The 19,055-nt window shown below is 41.4% G+C and overlaps 1 protein-coding gene across 1 annotated transcript; it reads left to right on the top strand.

Moving 5' to 3' along the window:
- The first annotated feature begins 7,126 nt into the window (after positions 1 to 7,126).
- Positions 7,127 to 17,994, top strand: LOC131466423 (somatostatin-like receptor F_48D10.1). The gene is made up of 5 exons (XM_058639632.1): positions 7,127 to 7,724; positions 11,604 to 11,744; positions 11,832 to 12,104; positions 14,110 to 14,256; positions 15,500 to 17,994. The coding sequence occupies exons 1-5, from the start codon at positions 7,152 to 7,154 to the stop codon at positions 15,716 to 15,718; spliced, it is 1,353 nt and encodes a 450-aa protein (XP_058495615.1). The 5' UTR covers positions 7,127 to 7,151; the 3' UTR covers positions 15,719 to 17,994.
- Positions 17,995 to 19,055: the final 1,061 nt, after the last annotated feature.

The following is a 19,055-nucleotide window of genomic DNA, read 5'->3' as shown; positions in this document are numbered from 1 at the left end:
CATTTTGACTGCAAACAATAAGGGCAGTTATTTCTTAAAAATTGGCAGTGGAACTATTGCCAGTCACTGCTACACAATACTGAACATTACAGAGAGAGGACGCCGCAGTTCTAGCTCATTTAGAAACTTAAAAGTCTGTCCTGAATGTACCGAGGCCAAAATGACAAAAGTGTTCCCCATCAGACTTCACTTTACCTCCAATTTTACGCGACCACAGGCCGAGTCGGCTACAAACCCCCCCTGAGAAATAATGGAGACTCAAATGCACAATTAGCTTGAGAGCACTCAGAGAGCACATGCCTTCTGGACAGTCATCTCAATGAGGGACTTTAATAATAAAAATGATTTAGGGAAACGCATCTGGATCAAGAAATCTTATGTCTCTGAGCGAGGCTAAACGGTATAAAAGGTGCATTTCAGCACTAAGCTTTAATAAAGAGAAAGGCAGCATGAGAGTTTCTAAACCCAGTATGTGACCAGGTGGTTTCTCTGCAACACGAACACTTATTCTCCATGTGCCACTGCGATTTATGTGAATTAATGAGAATGCTTTTCTGTCAGTCAGTCAGTCAATCCTGTGTGACTCAATGACAGTCAGCTCTCTGTCACCAGATGCTCAGTCACTAATATTTCACACGGTAACACCTTTTAAATATCAGCTCATTGTAGGCACAGGGTCGCCTATATATGACAGCAGATGTCACACATGATACCTGCTGGTCGCCTGACTCTGTGTAAGATCCAACCGCCTCTCTCTCAAAATAAAATCTCTTCAGGTTTAGTAGCAACTGGTTGTGACGTCACCTATAGGAATCTGAATTCCCGTTTGAAGCCTCGAGATTCGCTGCTTGGCTGACACCGCGTTGACTTTTTGCAAATAAGGGTTTCACAGACAACTCGACTCCTATTGGACAATACCAGCTGTACTAATCGTTTACTGTCCTCTGAATGGGAACCACCTTTTTTCCATTACAACGTTAAAATGTAAAGTATATACAGAGGCTATAGGAATGTGCTTTACAGAGTGTCTTGTATCCTTTTTTTTCCAGCACATCTCATCTGGTGAAATTTTTTATTTTTATTTTTCATTTTCACCAACTCTATAAACACACCTGAGCAAAAAGTACTCAAAATTTTTTACAATCGTTGTTATGAACAAACAGAAAAGAAAAACAATGACTTCTGTACAATTATTACTACTTTATATCACTAGTAAAAAGGCGATATAACATGAATCATAACTTTGACTTAAGGAGACGATTTTTTTAAAGCCTGAATGTGAGACCTATATACGGATGGTGTCCATATAAGGAGTTGTGTATTATTCCCACTGCAATTTTATCACTAAGGGTTAAATCAGTTGGGAAGTGGATTCATTTTCCTAGTTCTTTTTGCCAAGACTGTCCATTGTTATACTCTACATTGTCTATGGTTTTAAAAAACAACAACGGGTGCCATGCCAATGTTTCCGCTTGATCGTAATCCATGCTCTCGGTTCTTTGGGCAGCTATGTTTTTGTGTTTTCCCTCTACCGTGTCTCACACACACACATTGCCCACGGAACAATAACGACCTTTGACAGGTGGTAAGGTCAACCCTCAACCTGTGTGAAAGCTTCACACCAGGGTGTCGCGATGGAGATGGACATAGATTATCCTCGCTTCTTAGCCTTCGCCCTGATGCAGGGATAAAGATTACTATCGTTTCGATCTTTGGGCAGAACACTCAGATACTGTATGTACGCGCTACGCTCACCGGTGCAGTGCATCAAACACAGCAGGTGTGCACTCATTGGAAATGATTATATTAACATGTAAACATGACTGCTGAAAAATCTGCCAGCTGCTTTGTTTATGCGATCTAAAAATAAACATGTTGCCGTGTGTGCCCCCCCCCCCTTTGTGAAATGGAAATTGGTGCATTTTTGTCCCCGAGTGTCAAATTTTGTTTGTTTTTTTGAAGTGAGAAGTACGCCAGTGTGGGTAAATTGGCACGGTGGAGGTCCCAGGCAACCACATTCCCTGCAGAGAAGAAAGAGAAATACACAGAAAAAGAGATCACGTTAGATTGTTCATCATAAAATAAGAAGAATTGTGATTCATCTCCCTTCCTCGCTCTCTTTTACCTCCTTAACCAGTCTCTTTCTCTTTTACACAGTGCCACTTTTGAATATCAGCTCATGTAGATGCAGGACAGTCAATTTCCTGATGAAACGTCCTCATGCAAAGACACTGGCTCCACCAACTGCTGCAGGTGTGTTCATCCATACAAAAGTCACGACGGACGAAAAGCATGTGCTGAACATCTGTGTGTACCAAGGGGAACAGGTTTGCAAAAATGTATTTTCATGTAACTGACAGGAAAATACACCATACAACTATAAATATATCATTTAAATATATAATTAAAACGCAGAAAACCCTTTTACAGAACTGCACATTTTTACCACGGTAAAGAAATTATGTAAATGTGTGTGCATCATCTCATAAAACAAGCTCTTATGCATGACTCCTGTGCAGACTCCTGTGCGCATGTATATAATGCAATTATAGGTGACAACATCAACAAATAGAAAGTTTTGAAATTTTTGAAAACACAATTTAATTACAGCGGCGGGAACACGCCTTTGTGCTTTTACGCCTGTGCTTGCGAAAGCTATTTCCTCGACAGACTGGTGCACTGGAAATGTTATTTAGCACTAGTTAGTTATCATTCAAAGCCATTCAAAGTCCTGCTGCTTGCATGCATTCGTAAAGACAAATTCAAATTCATCATCTTTGGATGCAAGCAGACAGCCAGCGAGCGGCAGCCTCTGGAGGTGAAGCTTCACAGCTGACAACACAATCTTTGTGCTGAAGCAACACAACGAGACAATGGAAGGTAAACAAGGGTCATTTCAAATATGTCTCCTTCACAGTGAGCGACTTTGACAAGTACAAACAAGGATATTTGTATTATCAGCAGCAAAGTATCTTCATGGTGATTCATAGTCTCAACAGGTTTGTGCGTTTTCATTTTCTGGATTTTTTTTCTTTAACAAGGACGCCCACAGGAATAATTCAGAGTAATTAAGAGTATCAAAAAGAGAAAAGAAGCTCAAAAGAATAGACTCAAAAAAGTGAATTTCTTTAGTGCTAAACTCAAGCATTTTCAAGCAATCTTATCTTTGGTGGACAGCTAGTGTCACTCTGCTCTTTCACCAGTGCAGCAGCTGCAGAATGAAATTTCCTGAAAAGAACAGGCTCTCTCTCAGTGGTGGACCCTCACTCATCCGATCTGATAACATCTTGGATCGTCAAGAGAGTTGTTTTCCATGTCTTTCCTCTTAGATGTGCAGATTATTGTGAGTTTTTCCGCACAAATATTTATACCACTGATATTTTTATTAAATTAATGAATGGTATGTCCTCTTCTTTGTCTTTCGGCTTCTCCCTTAATGGATCATCTGCCTCCCTCGTGTCCGCAGTAACTGTATGTGCATGTAAACAATATTTCGACCTCTTCTGTAATGAATTACAGTCAAACGGCTCAGCTTTCATTCACTCTATGACGTGCAGACATCACTAGACTATCAAAAGAACTTATCAAACAAAGCATGACAAAATTACTTTTTTGAATAAAGATGAATATAAATGAATAAAGAATATAGTGTGACAACATTAACTCAAACTCAACTGTGTGGTTATTTAATTAAATGTGTAAAATGTGAACAAAAGAAATGCTGACACTGTTTTTTGCATGTTGTTCATTTTTGCATGTTTGTTCATTCATGTGTTATCATGCATGAAGAAGGAAGCTTTTTTTTCCCACAGGAATAAGTTCTGTGCTGAAACCCGACTGTTTGATTGTGGTGACCTATTTAAATCAAAACTTTTAACAGTCTTTGATAAATTCAGCAGGTCGGTCTCTGTCTCATAAATCCATCCAAGTATGGTACGCTATGTATGGTCCATGTCGTCCTTCCACTGAGATTACTGTAAGCTTCCTGAAACTACTGCAGCTCTCTAATCCTATGTTTGTTTATTCCCTCAAGCACATGAGTGTCCAGGCTCTTTGCCCATCTTGCTCTCTCACTGTCGCTCTCTTCCTTTCTGCTCTGTGTCCCCGTTTTTCATTCGGAATCCCAGTGCTGGATCATTAGACATACACTTCCAGATGCTTTTAGATGTTGATCTCCATCTTCTAGAAGTGCCAGCCTCCCGTCTTGTCACCCCTGATGTGCATTTATCTATTTTTCTGAACGATGTGCCTGGGTTAGCGTCTTGCATGTTGGTATAATCAGTTCAGTTCTCTTGCTCTCTAAACTGTAAACACCTAGGTGTTGTTCAGTGTTCCCGATCAGACTTCTTAGCTGCACCCCTGCCAAAATCTGACAGATCATTCTGGTGGCCGGGGTGGATGGTGAGTAATGTCAAATGTGTGATGGGAGACTGTTTACACACTTCGAACAACAAGCTGATAACATCTATGTGAGAAGAGATCAAGGAATGTTTTGAGTAATAGTCCTATTCATCATATTCAGGATGAATTTCCCCCTTCATGCATAATCTGTCCTGACAAAAAAAAAATCTATCCTGTAAAATAATGATATGCCTATTTCACAACGTTAACTACTATTGCTGAATCAAAGGGTACCCAAACGTTGTCTTTTTGAGGGTCAAAATGGAAACTTGATAGAGCGCCTTGAAGTATTGGGATGCCAGGTTCCTTCATGAAATATCTAAATCTTTTAGATTTGAGCAAAACTAAGTAACAACTTCACATCGTGTCTGTCACAAAGCTTTTTAAAACTCTTAACTGTCCTGTCTCTCAAAGCTCCACCTGTATCCTGTGCCCTCACCTTCACTTAGTGAGAAATTCCTCACGTTTTTTTATAGACAAAATCTCTACTCTCAGGTCGTCAGGTTCCACCTCTCCCTCTGTCTCAGACCCTGCTTCTTCTCCGATATGCTCTGCCATTTTGAGGATTTTTGAGCAGGTGTCCCTCTCATTTGTTGCTGAAATAGTTCAGCACTTACAGCCGTCTTACTGCCCGCCAGACAGCATCGCTCCAGGATGTTTTTGATATTATCAGGCCTTGTGTTGTTGACTTGATAAATTCTTCTGTGGTGTCTGGCTGTGCAGCTGCCTTCAAACATGCTGTGGTACAGCCCCTTATCAAGAAGAAAAAAAAGAATATTGGATCCAACTGAATTAAATTGTGCCAGTGAACAGAAACAGCCCTTTTAAATCATTTATAATGACCTGCTTTTAATTGTTGATTCTGGTGTTTGCGCCTGACTGCTGCTTTTGATACAGTAGATCATAACGTTCTTTCATCTCCCTCTGAATTGTGTGTGTGTGTGCATTGCTCTTCACTGGTCCAGGTCTTTTTTAGCTGTGGGGCACAGGGCTCCACTTTGGGTCCTATACTTTTCTCAATATATTTGTTTCCATTGGGATTTTGAGAGGGTAACTGTGCCTTTGTCTCTGTGCAAGCCTTCCAGTATTATTTCTAGTGTAGTTTTCTGGGGTTTAGATCGTTTGATTTTCTTTGTCTGCCTATAAGCTCCTTTGCATTTGTTGGCCTGTATTTTTGACTGCTTCCTGGTGAGCTGACTTTTTTGGCATTAAAACTTTGGACTTTTATTGTGTGTTTATTGAGTTGAGTCCTGTTACCATGTGTGCTGTCCTTGTTACTCGTGTAAACATCATTCAAAGAGGACTGAATCACAATCTTTCCACGTCTGCCAAGGAGGTTGTTTTGACAGCAATGTCAGAGCTCAATTGTCTTGAGATGAAGATTATGGCTCAATGAAGAATTGTTTTGGATTTGGTGTTGATCCAGATATGGATTATCTTTTGAGTGGATTGACACTGTGGGGAGCTGTGCTCTCTCAGTGCTTTCTCTTGTTACATGCATTTCGATCATAGTTGAATTTTTCATGTCTCCCAATCTGCAGGGTATGTAGTTGTCAGACCCCTAAATGGAGAAGCCAGAAGAAGAAGTAAACAAATATTCATAATCCAGTAGCCTATTTTATTAAAGTCGGGATCCTTAATTTCTGCCACCTATGTACCATACATGTCATCATTAAGTAGCATTACTCTCTTGCTCTCTCCTTTGCTTGCGCGCGCTCTCGTTCTCTGCAGCTCACTCTTAACAAATCACATCAAAGGAGCAGCGTAACCGTGTGGGCACAAAGTTGAGGGAGAACCGTTGGAGCCGCTCCCGAAACGCTCAGCACCACGGACAGCGAATGATCGGAAGCCCGGGCGCAAATTGTGTCCACTATTATTGGAGAATCGTCTGGAAATTAAGGGACCGGGACTGTGTTTACTTCACTCGGGAGTTTCGTTTTGCGGGAATCAACAAATTTTTCAAGTCGAACGAGACTCTTCCGCTGCGCTCGCCAAAGTAAGCGTGTTCATGATCTATGACTATATCATCGGTGTACCAAGTACGTGCTTTTAAAATGTCGCTTTGCAATGCATGGTCAAAACATTAAGAACAGATACGGGACCTAATACGTTATAATACATATTTAAACCCATATCGCAGAGCAGATCTATCGTGCGTAAAAGCCGTGGCACTATTCCAAACAATATTCTCCTCTAGTGTATGACAGATGAGATACTTGTGTGCGTGCGGTGTCCAGGTATAATAAGAGAACATATTTTAGGTCTGTTTAAAAACCCACCGACACAAGAGAATTAAGTGACGAACAGGAATAACTGTCGTTGTGGGTACGCGTTAATTCCGTGCGTAATTATGGAAGCGGTCCAATGCGAAAACTGTTCTGTTAGAATGCAGTTGGCGTAGCGCATCTCTGTTTTTTTTTACTTTCTTATGAAGCACGGCGCGCAGGCGGACGTCAATTATTTCCAGGTAGATGAACTCATTATGTTCTCAGCCATGGTCAGGGCGCACGGTGGCACGTTATGAGTCACAGTCTCCTATAGGCGCAGATCAGCAGAATCACACCAGATACAAATTACTTTTTTGTATGTTTTGAACTGATAATCTGGGAGTTTGGTGACAAGTGACTCTACATCATCTTCAGAGATGTTCCACAGCGAGCATGGACACTAACAGGTTTGAAATAAGAACCATCTAAATCAGTGAATACAAGAGTGGCCCCATCAACTCCTTTCATTATCTGAAAACTACCATGGAGACCCAGTGGATTCCCCTGTCATCAGACTTTAATTCCTCTGCCACAGCAGGAACTCCCTCTCCCTTCCTCTCCTCTCACCCCCATCTCTTCAACATCTCCTCCAACCTGTCCACCCATAGTGTCCCCTTTGAGGGCAGCAGTACTCTGATGACAGCAGTCATCTCCCTTACCGTTTTCATGGTGGGCCTGACTGGCAACACTCTGGCCATCTATGTGGTGCTGCGCTATGCCAAGATGAAGACAGTCACCAACATCTACATCCTGAACCTGGCTGTGGCCGACGAGCTCTACATAATCGGACTCCCCTTCCTCACCACACAGAATGTGCTCTCCTATTGGCCGTTTGGGTCCTTCCTTTGCCGTGTGGTCATGACCGCAGACTCTATGAACCAATTCACGTCCATTTTCTGCCTGACAGTCATGTCTATTGATCGCTACCTGGCTGTGGTTCATCCAATCCGCAGCACCAAGTGGAGACACCCCCGCGTGGCCAAGGCGGTGAGCGCTGCGGTGTGGGCCTTGTCCTTTGTGGTGGTCCTGCCCGTGGTCATCTTCTCTGATGTCCAGGTATAAAACCAATACTCATGGTAAACCATCATGTCTCTGTGTGTCTCAGTGCCACTGACAGAATCACCTCAGACACTGTTAAATGTGGACTATTAAATATAAGAAGATCACTCTCCTCAAAATCTGTTTAAATTAATGATCTTAATGATCTAATCACTATTCTTTGTAGTCATCACCACCCACTCATACTAATACTCATATTCCAAGAAGCTCAGGCCGAGGAGGAGGATAGCAGTGCATTAATAAACCTCAAGCCCATATTTATCTTTTGAAAGATGTATTCTTAGTCTTTCTCATCCTAGTTGGAAAACACAGAAACCAATTCTGATAGTCACTGTTTATCGTCCACCTGCACCTTATTCAGTTCTCTGAATTCTTATCTGAGTTAATACTAAAAACAGATCATAATTGTGGGGGATGTCAACATCCATGTAGATGTGATGTGATAGGTTCAGGTTACAGACTCTGGGAGCCACAAGTAAGCCTGCATTTTGAGACTGAAGTGATCTGTTAGGGTGATAAGGTAAAACTAGCTCTTTCAGCAATGAAGGGGCCCGATCATTGAGGGCCTTGTACGTGAGGGAGGAGGATTTTAAATTGAATTCTAAACTGTCTGGGGAGCCAGTGTAGAGAAGCTAACACTGGAGTGATATGGTCTCTCAGATCTCGTGCTGCAGCATTTTGAATTAACTTACTTAATTAATAGTAAGGAGTTACAGCAATCTAATCTAGATGTAACCAAAGCATGCACTGGTTTTTCTTCAGTGTTCTTTAAGGACAGAATGTTTCTTATTTTCATAATGTTCCACAGGTGGAAGAAGGCTGTTCTAGAATTAGTTTTATGTGTGAATCAAATGACACTTCCCGGTCAAAAATAACTCCAAGGTTCCTCACATGAACTGGAAGCCATGGTGATGTCATCTAAAGTGACAATGTGGTCAGAGACTTGACCATTATCTGAGGCCAAGAGAAGGTCGTTCCTAACTTCTAAACTAGGGGATTTCAACATCCCTATAGAGGACGACAGTGATAGTCTTAATTCTGCATTTGATCCGCTGTTAGAATCATGCGAATAAACCCACTCACTTAGCCACACCCTCGATCATGTTCTAACCTCTGATATTCCCCCCAAAACCTGCTCCTAACTGATCATTATTTACTCACATTTAGTTGTACAATAATTAACTACAGTGACATAAAGAAAAAAATACCGCTACAGTTAAAACATTCAAAGAGACAGTGCAACCTTTATTTAACTCAGGGCCATATGTCAGTACATCTGAAGGTACCTGTCATGATTTCACTCCCTGTCTCATAGATAATCTTGCTGATAGTGCAGCGGCCTCTCTGCGTACTACATTAGATTATGTTGCCCCTCTGAAAATGAAAGTGGTGAATCAGAGGAGACGAGCACCATGGTTTAACGCCGATAGTCTGCTCTCTAGGTTTTATGTAAATTTGAAAGAAGATTTCGTTCCACTAGGAATTTCATGTAGCCTGGAAAGATGGTATCGGAGCATACAACAACAGCCCCACATAAAGCTAGAGCTGCCTATTATTCTTCTTTAATTGAAGAAAACAAGAATAATCGCAGGTTTCTTTTCAGCACTGCAGCCAGCCTGACACAGAGTCACTGCTCCACTGAACCAGCTCTTCCTTTAACACTGAGCAGTGACCACCTCATGAACCTCTTTGGGAATAAAATAACATCAATTAGAGGAATAAAATTGATCATCTCCTCCCTCCTTATTTTTTTTTTTTAGCACAAGAGCTTAAGAAGCACCAGGTGTACAGTTGTACAGTTTCTCCACTATAGATCTCCCAATCTGTACCCCAAGCAGTGATTAAACCCAATTCTCAAAAAGTTAGTAACGACCTTCTCTTGGCCTCAGATAATGGTCTAGTCTCTATATTCTGACCGCAGTGTCACTTTAGACGGACATGAGGAAGCTTGGAGTTATTTTTGACCAGGACGTGTCATTTGATTCACACATAAAACTCATTTCCAGAACAGCCTTCTTCCACCTGCGGAACATTATGAAAATTAGAAACATTGTGTCCTTAAAGGACGCTGAAAAACCAGGTCATGTTTTGTTATCTATCTAGAGTAGATTACTTTAACTCATTACTATCGGGATGTTCCAACAAGTCTGTTAAAGCCCTCCAGTTCATTCAAAATAGAAAAGAGAGACTTCAGCTTCTCTACACTGGCTCCCCGTACAGTTTAGAATTCAATTTAAAATCCTCCTCCTCACGTACAAAGCACTTAATGATCAGGCCCTTTCATACTTGAAAGAACTCATTTTACCTCATCATGCTAACAGATCACTTCAAAGCTGCAGTGTGTGTAATGAACAGACATGATGTGATGTGACTTTTTTACCATTTAGTTTCATTTGCTATAAACCCACAGGCAGGAATGATGATCTTATGCCGACCCAAAATATGATGTAGTTATTAATAGTTTTTGTTATTTCCGCACTCTTTTCCTTTCCTGTGCTCCTTATTGTTTCAGATGTGACTCATACTTGTGCATGCAGTGACCACCCCCACCACCAGGTGTCCCTGTTAACACGACAAAATACTTGTCAACAAAAGTGTGTTGAATGCCAACATTCAACATCAATGGCGTCAAATACTATCAGACCTGACCTGAGGGAGCGTTTGTGTGTATACAGCGACAGTGCAGGGACAGGCGGGGACAAGAGATACTTATCTAGCCAAACCTAACACCGCTGTAATGAGAAATATGAGGATGTCACGAGGAGCTGATAGGGTTAATCAGCAGTGTGCGAACTCCTTTCACAATGGTGTTAATGTAATGGACAATTGTTTGGATTTAAAGGTTATGCGCCACCGTTTTTAATCAAGACGAGGTAAACAAATCCAATATCAACACTGCAACAACAGAACTAAAAGAATTAACAGCATGACAAGAAAATCCACTGCCCACATGTTTACATGCTGAACGGGAAGCCAGATAGCTCAGCTTAGTCCAAAAACTGAAACTGAAAATAGGAAATAATAAAGATGGTCTGGCTTTGAATAACACATGCAAAATGTTCACAACAATGAAGTGTGAATTCAGCTCTTACAATCTCCAGTTCCTTAGCAACCAACAAGTAACTGAAAGGTCAAGTAAAGCACTGGTATTTGTGTTAAACTAAACTAATCTTCTCCTGCTAGTAAACTTCATATGAAACAAACTCTGAAGAAGAAATGAAAACAAATCTATGTCTCATATATATTACTCAAAATATAGAACTTCTCAAAAACGAGACAGATGATGAAGGTAAATGCGAAACTAAAAGTGTTGGAAATGTTTCCAATACTCAGCTTTGTCCATGTCAACCTGCAATAAATCAGTATTGTTTGATCAAATCTGATTTCCAGGGGCTGCAGTGAATTCTTCCTCTTGAAAAAGAGGAAGACAGATCCATTGTTTACTTTTGTTTACTCCCCCACTTACTCCTATATCATTTCAGTGGAAACTTGGAAGAAAAACGTTGTGTAACAGCGAGAAGCACATAAAAGCTTTTGAAGAGGAGAAGTGTATGAAGGGAATGTGTCGTTTTTATAAAGTTGCTATGATACGTGCCATTCTGAAGGACATTGGTTTAACAAAAGGACAGAAAAACTTTGTCAAGGTAAAAGGTTACCTTCACTTCTCAGTCCCCAGATGTCCCTTATTATGTAAATTTCTTTCACAATGCAAACCACAGACAGTGTCTTCTGGTTTCCTTGGTGAAGTCAGGGATTAAGAATATAGGCCCAAGTGTCACTGGTGGGCACATAACAAAAAAACATAACAAAGTTTTAGTTTTTTTTTCTTTTCTTTAATGTTCCGATTTCACTCACCTTAATTCCTTTCATTTTCAGGAAGTATTTAACTCTTGCAACATGATCTGGCCCGAGCCGAAGGCCGTATGGTCGACAGCCTTCATTCTCTACACTGCCACGTTGGGTTTCTTTGGACCGCTGCTCATTATTTGCCTCTGCTACTTACTTATCGTCGTCAAGGTGTGTTCACGTGAAGCTGATTTTAAAAATCATACAACAATCTGCATCCGTATTATCACCCCCATAATCAAACTGACCTCGTTGCAGGTGAAGTCTTCGAGGGCGCGGCTGGGTTTCACCAAGCGTCGTCGCTCGGAGCGCAAGGTGACGAGGATGGTGGTGGTGATCGTGGTGGTGTTCGTTCTCTGCTGGCTGCCGTTCTTCATCATCAACATTATCAACCTGGTCGTCATCATCCCGGAGTCCAGCGTCACCGCCGGCATCTACTTCTTTGCGGTCATCCTGTCGTACGCCAACTCCTGTGCCAACCCCGTGCTCTACGGCTTCCTGTCAGACAATTTCAAACAGTGTTTCAAAAAAGTAGGTTGAATGTTTTCTTGAACGGGTGTCCCATGTCGTAGAGACAGATTTTAACCACTACCCATTGCAGTTCCGAGGGTCAAGGGTCATGGTATAGGGGTGAAAATGAGAAAAGGAACTGGGCCTTGAACTGGCATGGACTGATTCTGGTAGCTTGTATCTGTCTCTGACTATCACATAGGTCAAATAGAGCGCATTCAGCCAGCGAGCCATCAAAAATAATTGAAGTGAAGCAGTTATGTTAAGGCTAAAGTGTGTAAAATAGAGTTGCTATAAAAAGAACGAGAAGTAAAGTGTAAAAAAACAGTGAACGGTGAACTCTTTCCTTATACTGTCTTGGAATATAAGGTTAAAGTTTAATGCATGTTCACACCTTCAGAGTCTCTCACAGTATTGACATAATACAGTCGTATGGGGCAAACAAAGAATCCTCTACATGCTGCTGAGAGCATGACAGTCACGTTTCTAAGCTCACAACTCCTCTCAGAGTGTTACAATATTCCGTCTCTCTCTTGGTTTGATTAAAATGAACCATCTGATGGGGAGTGGTAAACACTCAAAGTAAACATGAGCTGATACTGAACATATGATGTTGAAGGAAGGTTTAGTTTGGCTCTGTTTTTTTAGAAGTGAAAAGATTTTCGTCTTTCTGCCAGTACATGTGGCATAATTTGCTCTGCTCAAATATTATAAGCTAATACTCAAATACTAATTCACTGAAGTCCTGCTGGATATTAGTGAAAATAACCATGTGGAAATGTATTTCTTATTGAGTATGTAGGCAAACAGTTTGGTTAGCCTTGATGTTTGACAAATTAATCCGTAATACAACTTCACCTCAAGATAGAATGCCTTTTCTTTCTTTCTCCATGGATGTCTGTAATATTAACATCCAGCAGGACTTCTGGGATTTCGTTTGCGTGTCTTTCACTTTAAAAAAATGGCTATGCTGGGCTTCTTTCCTCTGTTTCTTAAATAAACTTTTTTGACACTAAAATAAAGTACAAAGGTTTCTGCAGTAAAGCCTCTTTAGCCGCAGTTGCTGTTTAGCATGACTGTCTCGCAATCTTCAGTTTCAAGAAATACTCATTGTGCGAATTACACTCGCACAATGAGTCACATGTTTGTGTTTGTGTTTTTCAAGCCTAGTTATTAGAAACTGTTGTCTCATGATAATACTGTGTTTTTCTACTACTTCATATTTTGTATGACCTCCATTATTTTATAGGACAGCGTGACAAGTGTTCTTGGCATGTAATGAACAAGCTGGCGACATATTGCAATATTTATCTTTTTCCCATTCTTCAAGATCGACCTCTTTTCGAGCCTTGGTGCCGAATAATGCTCAACTTGTCTCTTCAGAATTCCCCTTAGGTGTTCGATTGGGTTCAGATCAGGAGACATAATTGGCCACTGAATCACTTTCACCCTGTTCTTCTTCAGAAATGCAACATGCATTTTTCTTTGTACTCCTCACCTTTATGAAGCCATACAGCTTTGAAGTCATCAGGTCCAAAAAACATTAATCATGTTCTCATCACTCCAGAGTATAGAATCCCAGTAGTCCTCATCTTTTTCTGCATGGGCCCTGACAAATTCTAGGCCATTTTCCTCTGCAGTGTACCACATATTTGTAGTTGAAATGAAAATGGGAAGGGGTTTTTCTTTGTTAAGTAACGCCCTTCTATACTCAACTCTCTCAATGAATAATTAGACTCACCTGCGGTTGAATTCTTGTTAATTAGGATTTTTGGAGTCCAAAATGTAAGACTTTCATTGGATGTATTCATGTTTGCAACATGAATTTGTTAGATTTATGTATTTATTTGTTAGGAAAAATAGATTTATGTGTGTGTGTGCAAATTACCAAATCTTGTTTTTTTGTATAGTGTCCCATAGAAAATGTGGATTCTGTTGGCTTGTACTGATTTATGCTTAGCACTGTACATGCACTTTGATGCAACTTTAAAAGCTCTCCAAAATATGTGTTGTTGTGGTGCTGCAGGTGCTGTGTATGAAGAGTATAAGATGCAAGGCTAATGGAGTAGACGATGGCGACCCCAGTGCCCCGCGTTCTGAGAAAACTACGGCGCACGACTGCATCATGCTCTCCCCGCGAAACCAGGTCCGCAATGATACCCAGACTAGCCAGGTACTTTGTGTGTGTGTGTGTGTGTGTGTGTGTGTGTCTTCCCTACATTGCCTCTTTAGGACCTTTTCTGCCTTAAATACTCAGTCGGACGAAAAGCTGCTCTTAATGAGGCAGAACCAGGAAGTGGTTATGTTCAGGCCTAAGATTTGAAATGTGTTAGGCCCTATGTATTAACTGGTTATGGTTAAGGCTTTGTGTAGGGAGTCCAAATGAATAAAGGTCAACGCAGTGCACTAAGAAGAATTTCTGCGAACAACCTGTGTGTGTGTGTGTGTGTGTGTGTGTGTGTGTGTGTGTGTGTGTGTGTGCTTAATGCAGCGTGGGGCTTTATAACGTCAGGTTGAATAACTTGTATAAGCACAGTGAAGTGCATTAGACTGACAGAGAGGCCCTGGTGAGACTCTCTAACAGCTTCTTCAGCTGGCTCAAGGTTATTAGAACTACAACTTCCTCATCAAGTCACAAAGTTAGAGATATGTAAAAGTGCTCAATTATTCATGTATTCATGATCAAGTTGAGGTATGTGATTTTAGCTCTGGTTGGTCTGGTCATAACGTAAACACATTCAGTCCTGCACATGTAAAACACTTGCACACAGGCAACCTGGACTCCTTCACCTCAGCTTTACTGTAATCCTCAGAACACAGTGTCTTGTGTCCTTCTGTTCCACTTGTTTTGAGACAACATAAACAGTTTCTGGCGCTGGTGTCGATGAGATTCAATGACATACATACTATACAGTGGACTTATCCTTCAACAGGAAGGTCTACATGCCAACGTGTCCCCCGGGGCAAGACACTTGTGATGGGGTTAGATACGTGTGTGTGATAGAGAAAGGCCTGAATGTCGATATGCTGTTTGAATGTGTGGGTGAATGGGTGAATGGCAGAACTGTGGTAGCTCTGTAGGTCATCAACACTAGAAAGGTGCTTTATAAAAACGATATTACTATAATTTTACATATATATATATATATATATATATATATACTTTTTGCTGGCTGTTCAAAATTCTATGTTTCATTTGCTTGTATGTATGAATTAATGCTCTACTTTTTGTTTCACCGTTCTCTTTCTGTTCCCTTCATCATCATCATCATCATCATTATCGTCGTAACTCTGTTGTCTCATGTCATGCCGCATCTTCTTCTTTTTTCTTTTTTTTCCCCTACCCCACCTATGTTGCTTTTGATGCTTCCCTCCTCTGCTTGCCTTGATTCTGGATCTCTTCTTACTCTCTGAAGATCTCTCCTCACCCTCCAGCCTCACCTACCTCACATACAGCAGCAGACCTGCACTGCTCCAGCAGTGCCTGCCAGTCACCCTACACTTACCCAGCAGAGACCAGACCCACCATTACCACCTGTGCAGCAGTCTCCATGGCAAACTCCGGCGAACCTCCCACCATCACTGCCCTGACGGCGCCTGCTTTCTCTGCCGCCTTAGCCCCACAGCAACAGTAACTTATTGACTTTGAGTGTCAGGTGTTTTAGGATCGGTGGAGGAAAAATACGATGTGAGGATCATCGAAAAGGAACGAGATATATCTGTTTGAATAATGGCAAATGTGAAACGACCAGAGTTTTCAGCAGTAACGCCATTTAAATAGGTTTCTTGGTCATTTTCCGCACACATTTCACACTCATTCTCAATGCATTGTATCTATGATGGCCTGTATTTGTGAAAGCACCTCATGAATATTTTTTTTTTCCCCTGCACATGTATCACCAGGCTGTTTACCAGGCCCCAGGTTTCTTTGCATCCAGTCATCTGACATAACTGCCTTTTCAGCCTCTCTCAGCAATCATCATGACTCCTTGGTGAAGACATAAATATCAATAACACCTTCCATCCTCCACTTCCTGTTACTCTGACACATAACATGTCAGGATGTACTTTTAAGAACCAAAAATGCTCTGACAGACCCGACTCACAAGCTTTGTCCTCACATATCGTATCTGTTGCAAGCTCCCACTAACATAACAACAAGGACTTTCGCCTCATGCAAGTAAAGGGAACTATGGTGGCCTTTGCGTAACCGTTCTTCTACGTTTGCTTTCGCTTCAAAAAATCTGAAAAGATGTGTTTCCATCATGGTATGGCTCGGTTAGTACAGAGAACCTACTTACCTTTACTTGGTAGGCGGGGTCTGGACTGTGCTCGATGGCCACGTGTCCGCGAGAGGACAAACAAACGACAATCTAGCTTCACCCTGACCGTACTGTACCATTTTATTGTGGTACCGCAAGGGAAGGCTGCCAGCAATGGAACGGCTGCTTGTTTTGGTACTTTTACTCATGGAAACACCAAAAAAAATACGTACCGTACCAAACCGAACTGGTTCTACTCAGCGGAGACACGGCTTTAAAGACTTTCACAGCTTTTATCTGTAAGCAATTCCACGCTTATACAAACATACACGTGGGTAGTATGTCAAAGTAAACCCTCCTTAATGTTACTCACTGGACCTTTAATTTAAACGAGTATATCGTGATTGTTGATCTTGACCATGTTTAGAGCTTTGGTGGAAAAGTCAGCTGTTTGGATTTGGTAACTGTATTTCCACAGAATAGCTTGCGTGCTACTGGTGAGCTTTGCAGTCAAAGTAAGTGTGACCCTTTGCCTGTGCCATGTGTTTATGCAAATGGAGACACTTCACTTCTTTCAGAACAGTTAACCTCTGACCTCTCTGTATATACTGTATACTCTGTGTCTTTGTGTATGTGTGTACATTTGTGGGCTGTTGTGCACATTTGTATAGTGCAGTAGACGCCATAACTAACTGAGGAGCCCATTCCCTCTTTGACCCTCGAACGACACATCTTGCAACCGCTGCAGAATTCATGTCTGCGTTTCCTCCCACGGTGCAAATGTGAATCCAAAATATCCTAAAGACACTGGTGCTGCCATTGGTGTGTTTGTCATGTAGTTTGGAGCGACAGCACGCACATTAGTGTGGGGGAGTGGAAGAACTCCGTGGTGTCCTGCTGACAAACCTACCTAACCAATTATGTTAATAATGATGTCCCCGCCCCCTTTTATCACAGCATCAAATGACTACTGTGATTTGGACCAAATGTTTGAGAAAAATGGACAAAGATCCATGCGTGAACGAATGACTACACCGACAAACACTGCAGCCAGGATCTCCAGGCTTTACATTTAGGAATGTTGTCAGTCATTGATTGCAGCCCTGTCAACACCATTAAGGACGATTCTTGGTCTTTTCTAACACAGACTGGCGAGGTTTGGAAAACCACTCTTTAAATACTCTTTAAAGGTCACTGTGCAAGGATTGGTGACATCTAATGGTGAGACTGCAGATGAATTCATCAAACAACAGCTCACGCAATGCCTCCGCATGTCCTTTGTTTTTGGAGTAAGCCTGAGCTTCAGAATGTGAAACACATGCTCTGAGTAGTTTTTGTCACTTCAGGCCGCAAAGTACAAAGATGGTGGCGCAAAATGGTGACCTTCATACGTCACATTAGGTCCACACTATTTGGATAAAAACGAGGACATTGTCCTAGCACTAATAATTCTCCAGCCACTTCTATGTAAAGATGACAGGGAAGGAAATTCCTCAGTGCTCATTATAATAAGTGGAGGTGATGACAGTGAAAATAATGGAAGCTGAAACTGCCAGAAAGAAAAAAAACACATTATGCAAATTGTTGTATATTTTACTCCACTATATAGTTGTGCAGATGATTCAGTGCCCTTTTTGTCGGAAAATAAAATGGTGTGATGAGAAACCAAACGTCCCCATTTACTGTGCTGTCTCACACACACATACACACACACACACACACCACTGAGTGACTGACAGTCGGCGAAGGATGTCTACAAACACAGCTAATTTGCGAGATGTGAGCCCGGTGAAGGATACCCTCCCCCGAGCTGTGGTCGCATGCCGCCCCCCTCGTGCTTCTATTTACAGCGACAACATCTGCTGCACCAGCTGAAAAGACCTCGGATCACGTCAAGTTTGACACCGCGTGTGCACGGAAATCACCGACGGGACTGAAGCGCGTGGGCCATCATTTTTACGCAACGTTACGCGTTAACGTCACACGTCAACAGTCCTGTCATGTACGGAGCATTATGTCTGTGACTCACTGACAGAGTGTGAACGTGGATTATTATTATTATTATACACAGAAGAATACAACAGATTGAATTATTCTCCTCCCACGTGTGTCTGTCCAAACATGCAATGTGTTTCAAAGGCCTGAACTGTTATTTATAGTAAAGTGCTTTTACTATTATTAGTGTGCTTACTTGTAAGCCTATGCTCTATTTTCGTCTCCCTCACCTGTCTCTCTCTCTCTCTTTCTCTCACACACACACACACAGAAAGAGAGAGGAGAGAAAGAAGCAATTCAGTCTTCTGATGTTTCTATAAGTTGCATATCAGCCCTTTAACATAGTGTTACGTGTTTGGACTGCATTCAGGAAACTTAATGGGAGCTGTGTGGCAAAAGAAACAGCAGCAGCTTAAGTGCTTGATTGCTGTTGGCGGAGCGTGCATTTTCAATATTGTGGTGCTAACCACATTTGCGAAATTGGATTAAGTTTGACCTGTTTTATTATTTTTTTTCAAATATTTGACTCATAAAACTTGTTACAACTGATGGAAACACGTTGAAGAGCAGTGCGGGGCTTTTATTTTCTTTGAAGGCAGTCATTTAGTTTTTGTAAGATTTATTTATTTATTCTTTTCAATCCCGACTCCCAGAACACATTTATCTCTGGAAATGAGTTAAAAAAAACTAAAATGTTAAAAGAAGTCAAAGGAAT

The sequence above is a fragment of the Solea solea genome, chromosome 10, assembly GCF_958295425.1.
Source record: "Solea solea chromosome 10, fSolSol10.1, whole genome shotgun sequence".
Classification (NCBI taxonomy): Eukaryota; Metazoa; Chordata; class Actinopteri; order Pleuronectiformes; family Soleidae; genus Solea; species Solea solea.
Note: the sequence above shows the minus strand (reverse complement) of the source record. Positions and strands in the feature narration are given on the sequence as shown.

Bases quoted from the DNA above. Each gene is read 5' to 3' on its own strand.
- LOC131466423 (XM_058639632.1), top strand. From the start codon at position 7,152: ATGGAGACCCAGTGGATTCCCCTGTCATCAGACTTTAATTCCTCTGCC. The intron at 11,745-11,831 runs GTGTGTTCACGT...ACCTCGTTGCAG, and splicing joins ACTTACTTATCGTCGTCAAG to GTGAAGTCTTCGAGGGCGCG. The intron at 12,105-14,109 runs GTAGGTTGAATG...GTGGTGCTGCAG, and splicing joins TCAAACAGTGTTTCAAAAAA to GTGCTGTGTATGAAGAGTAT.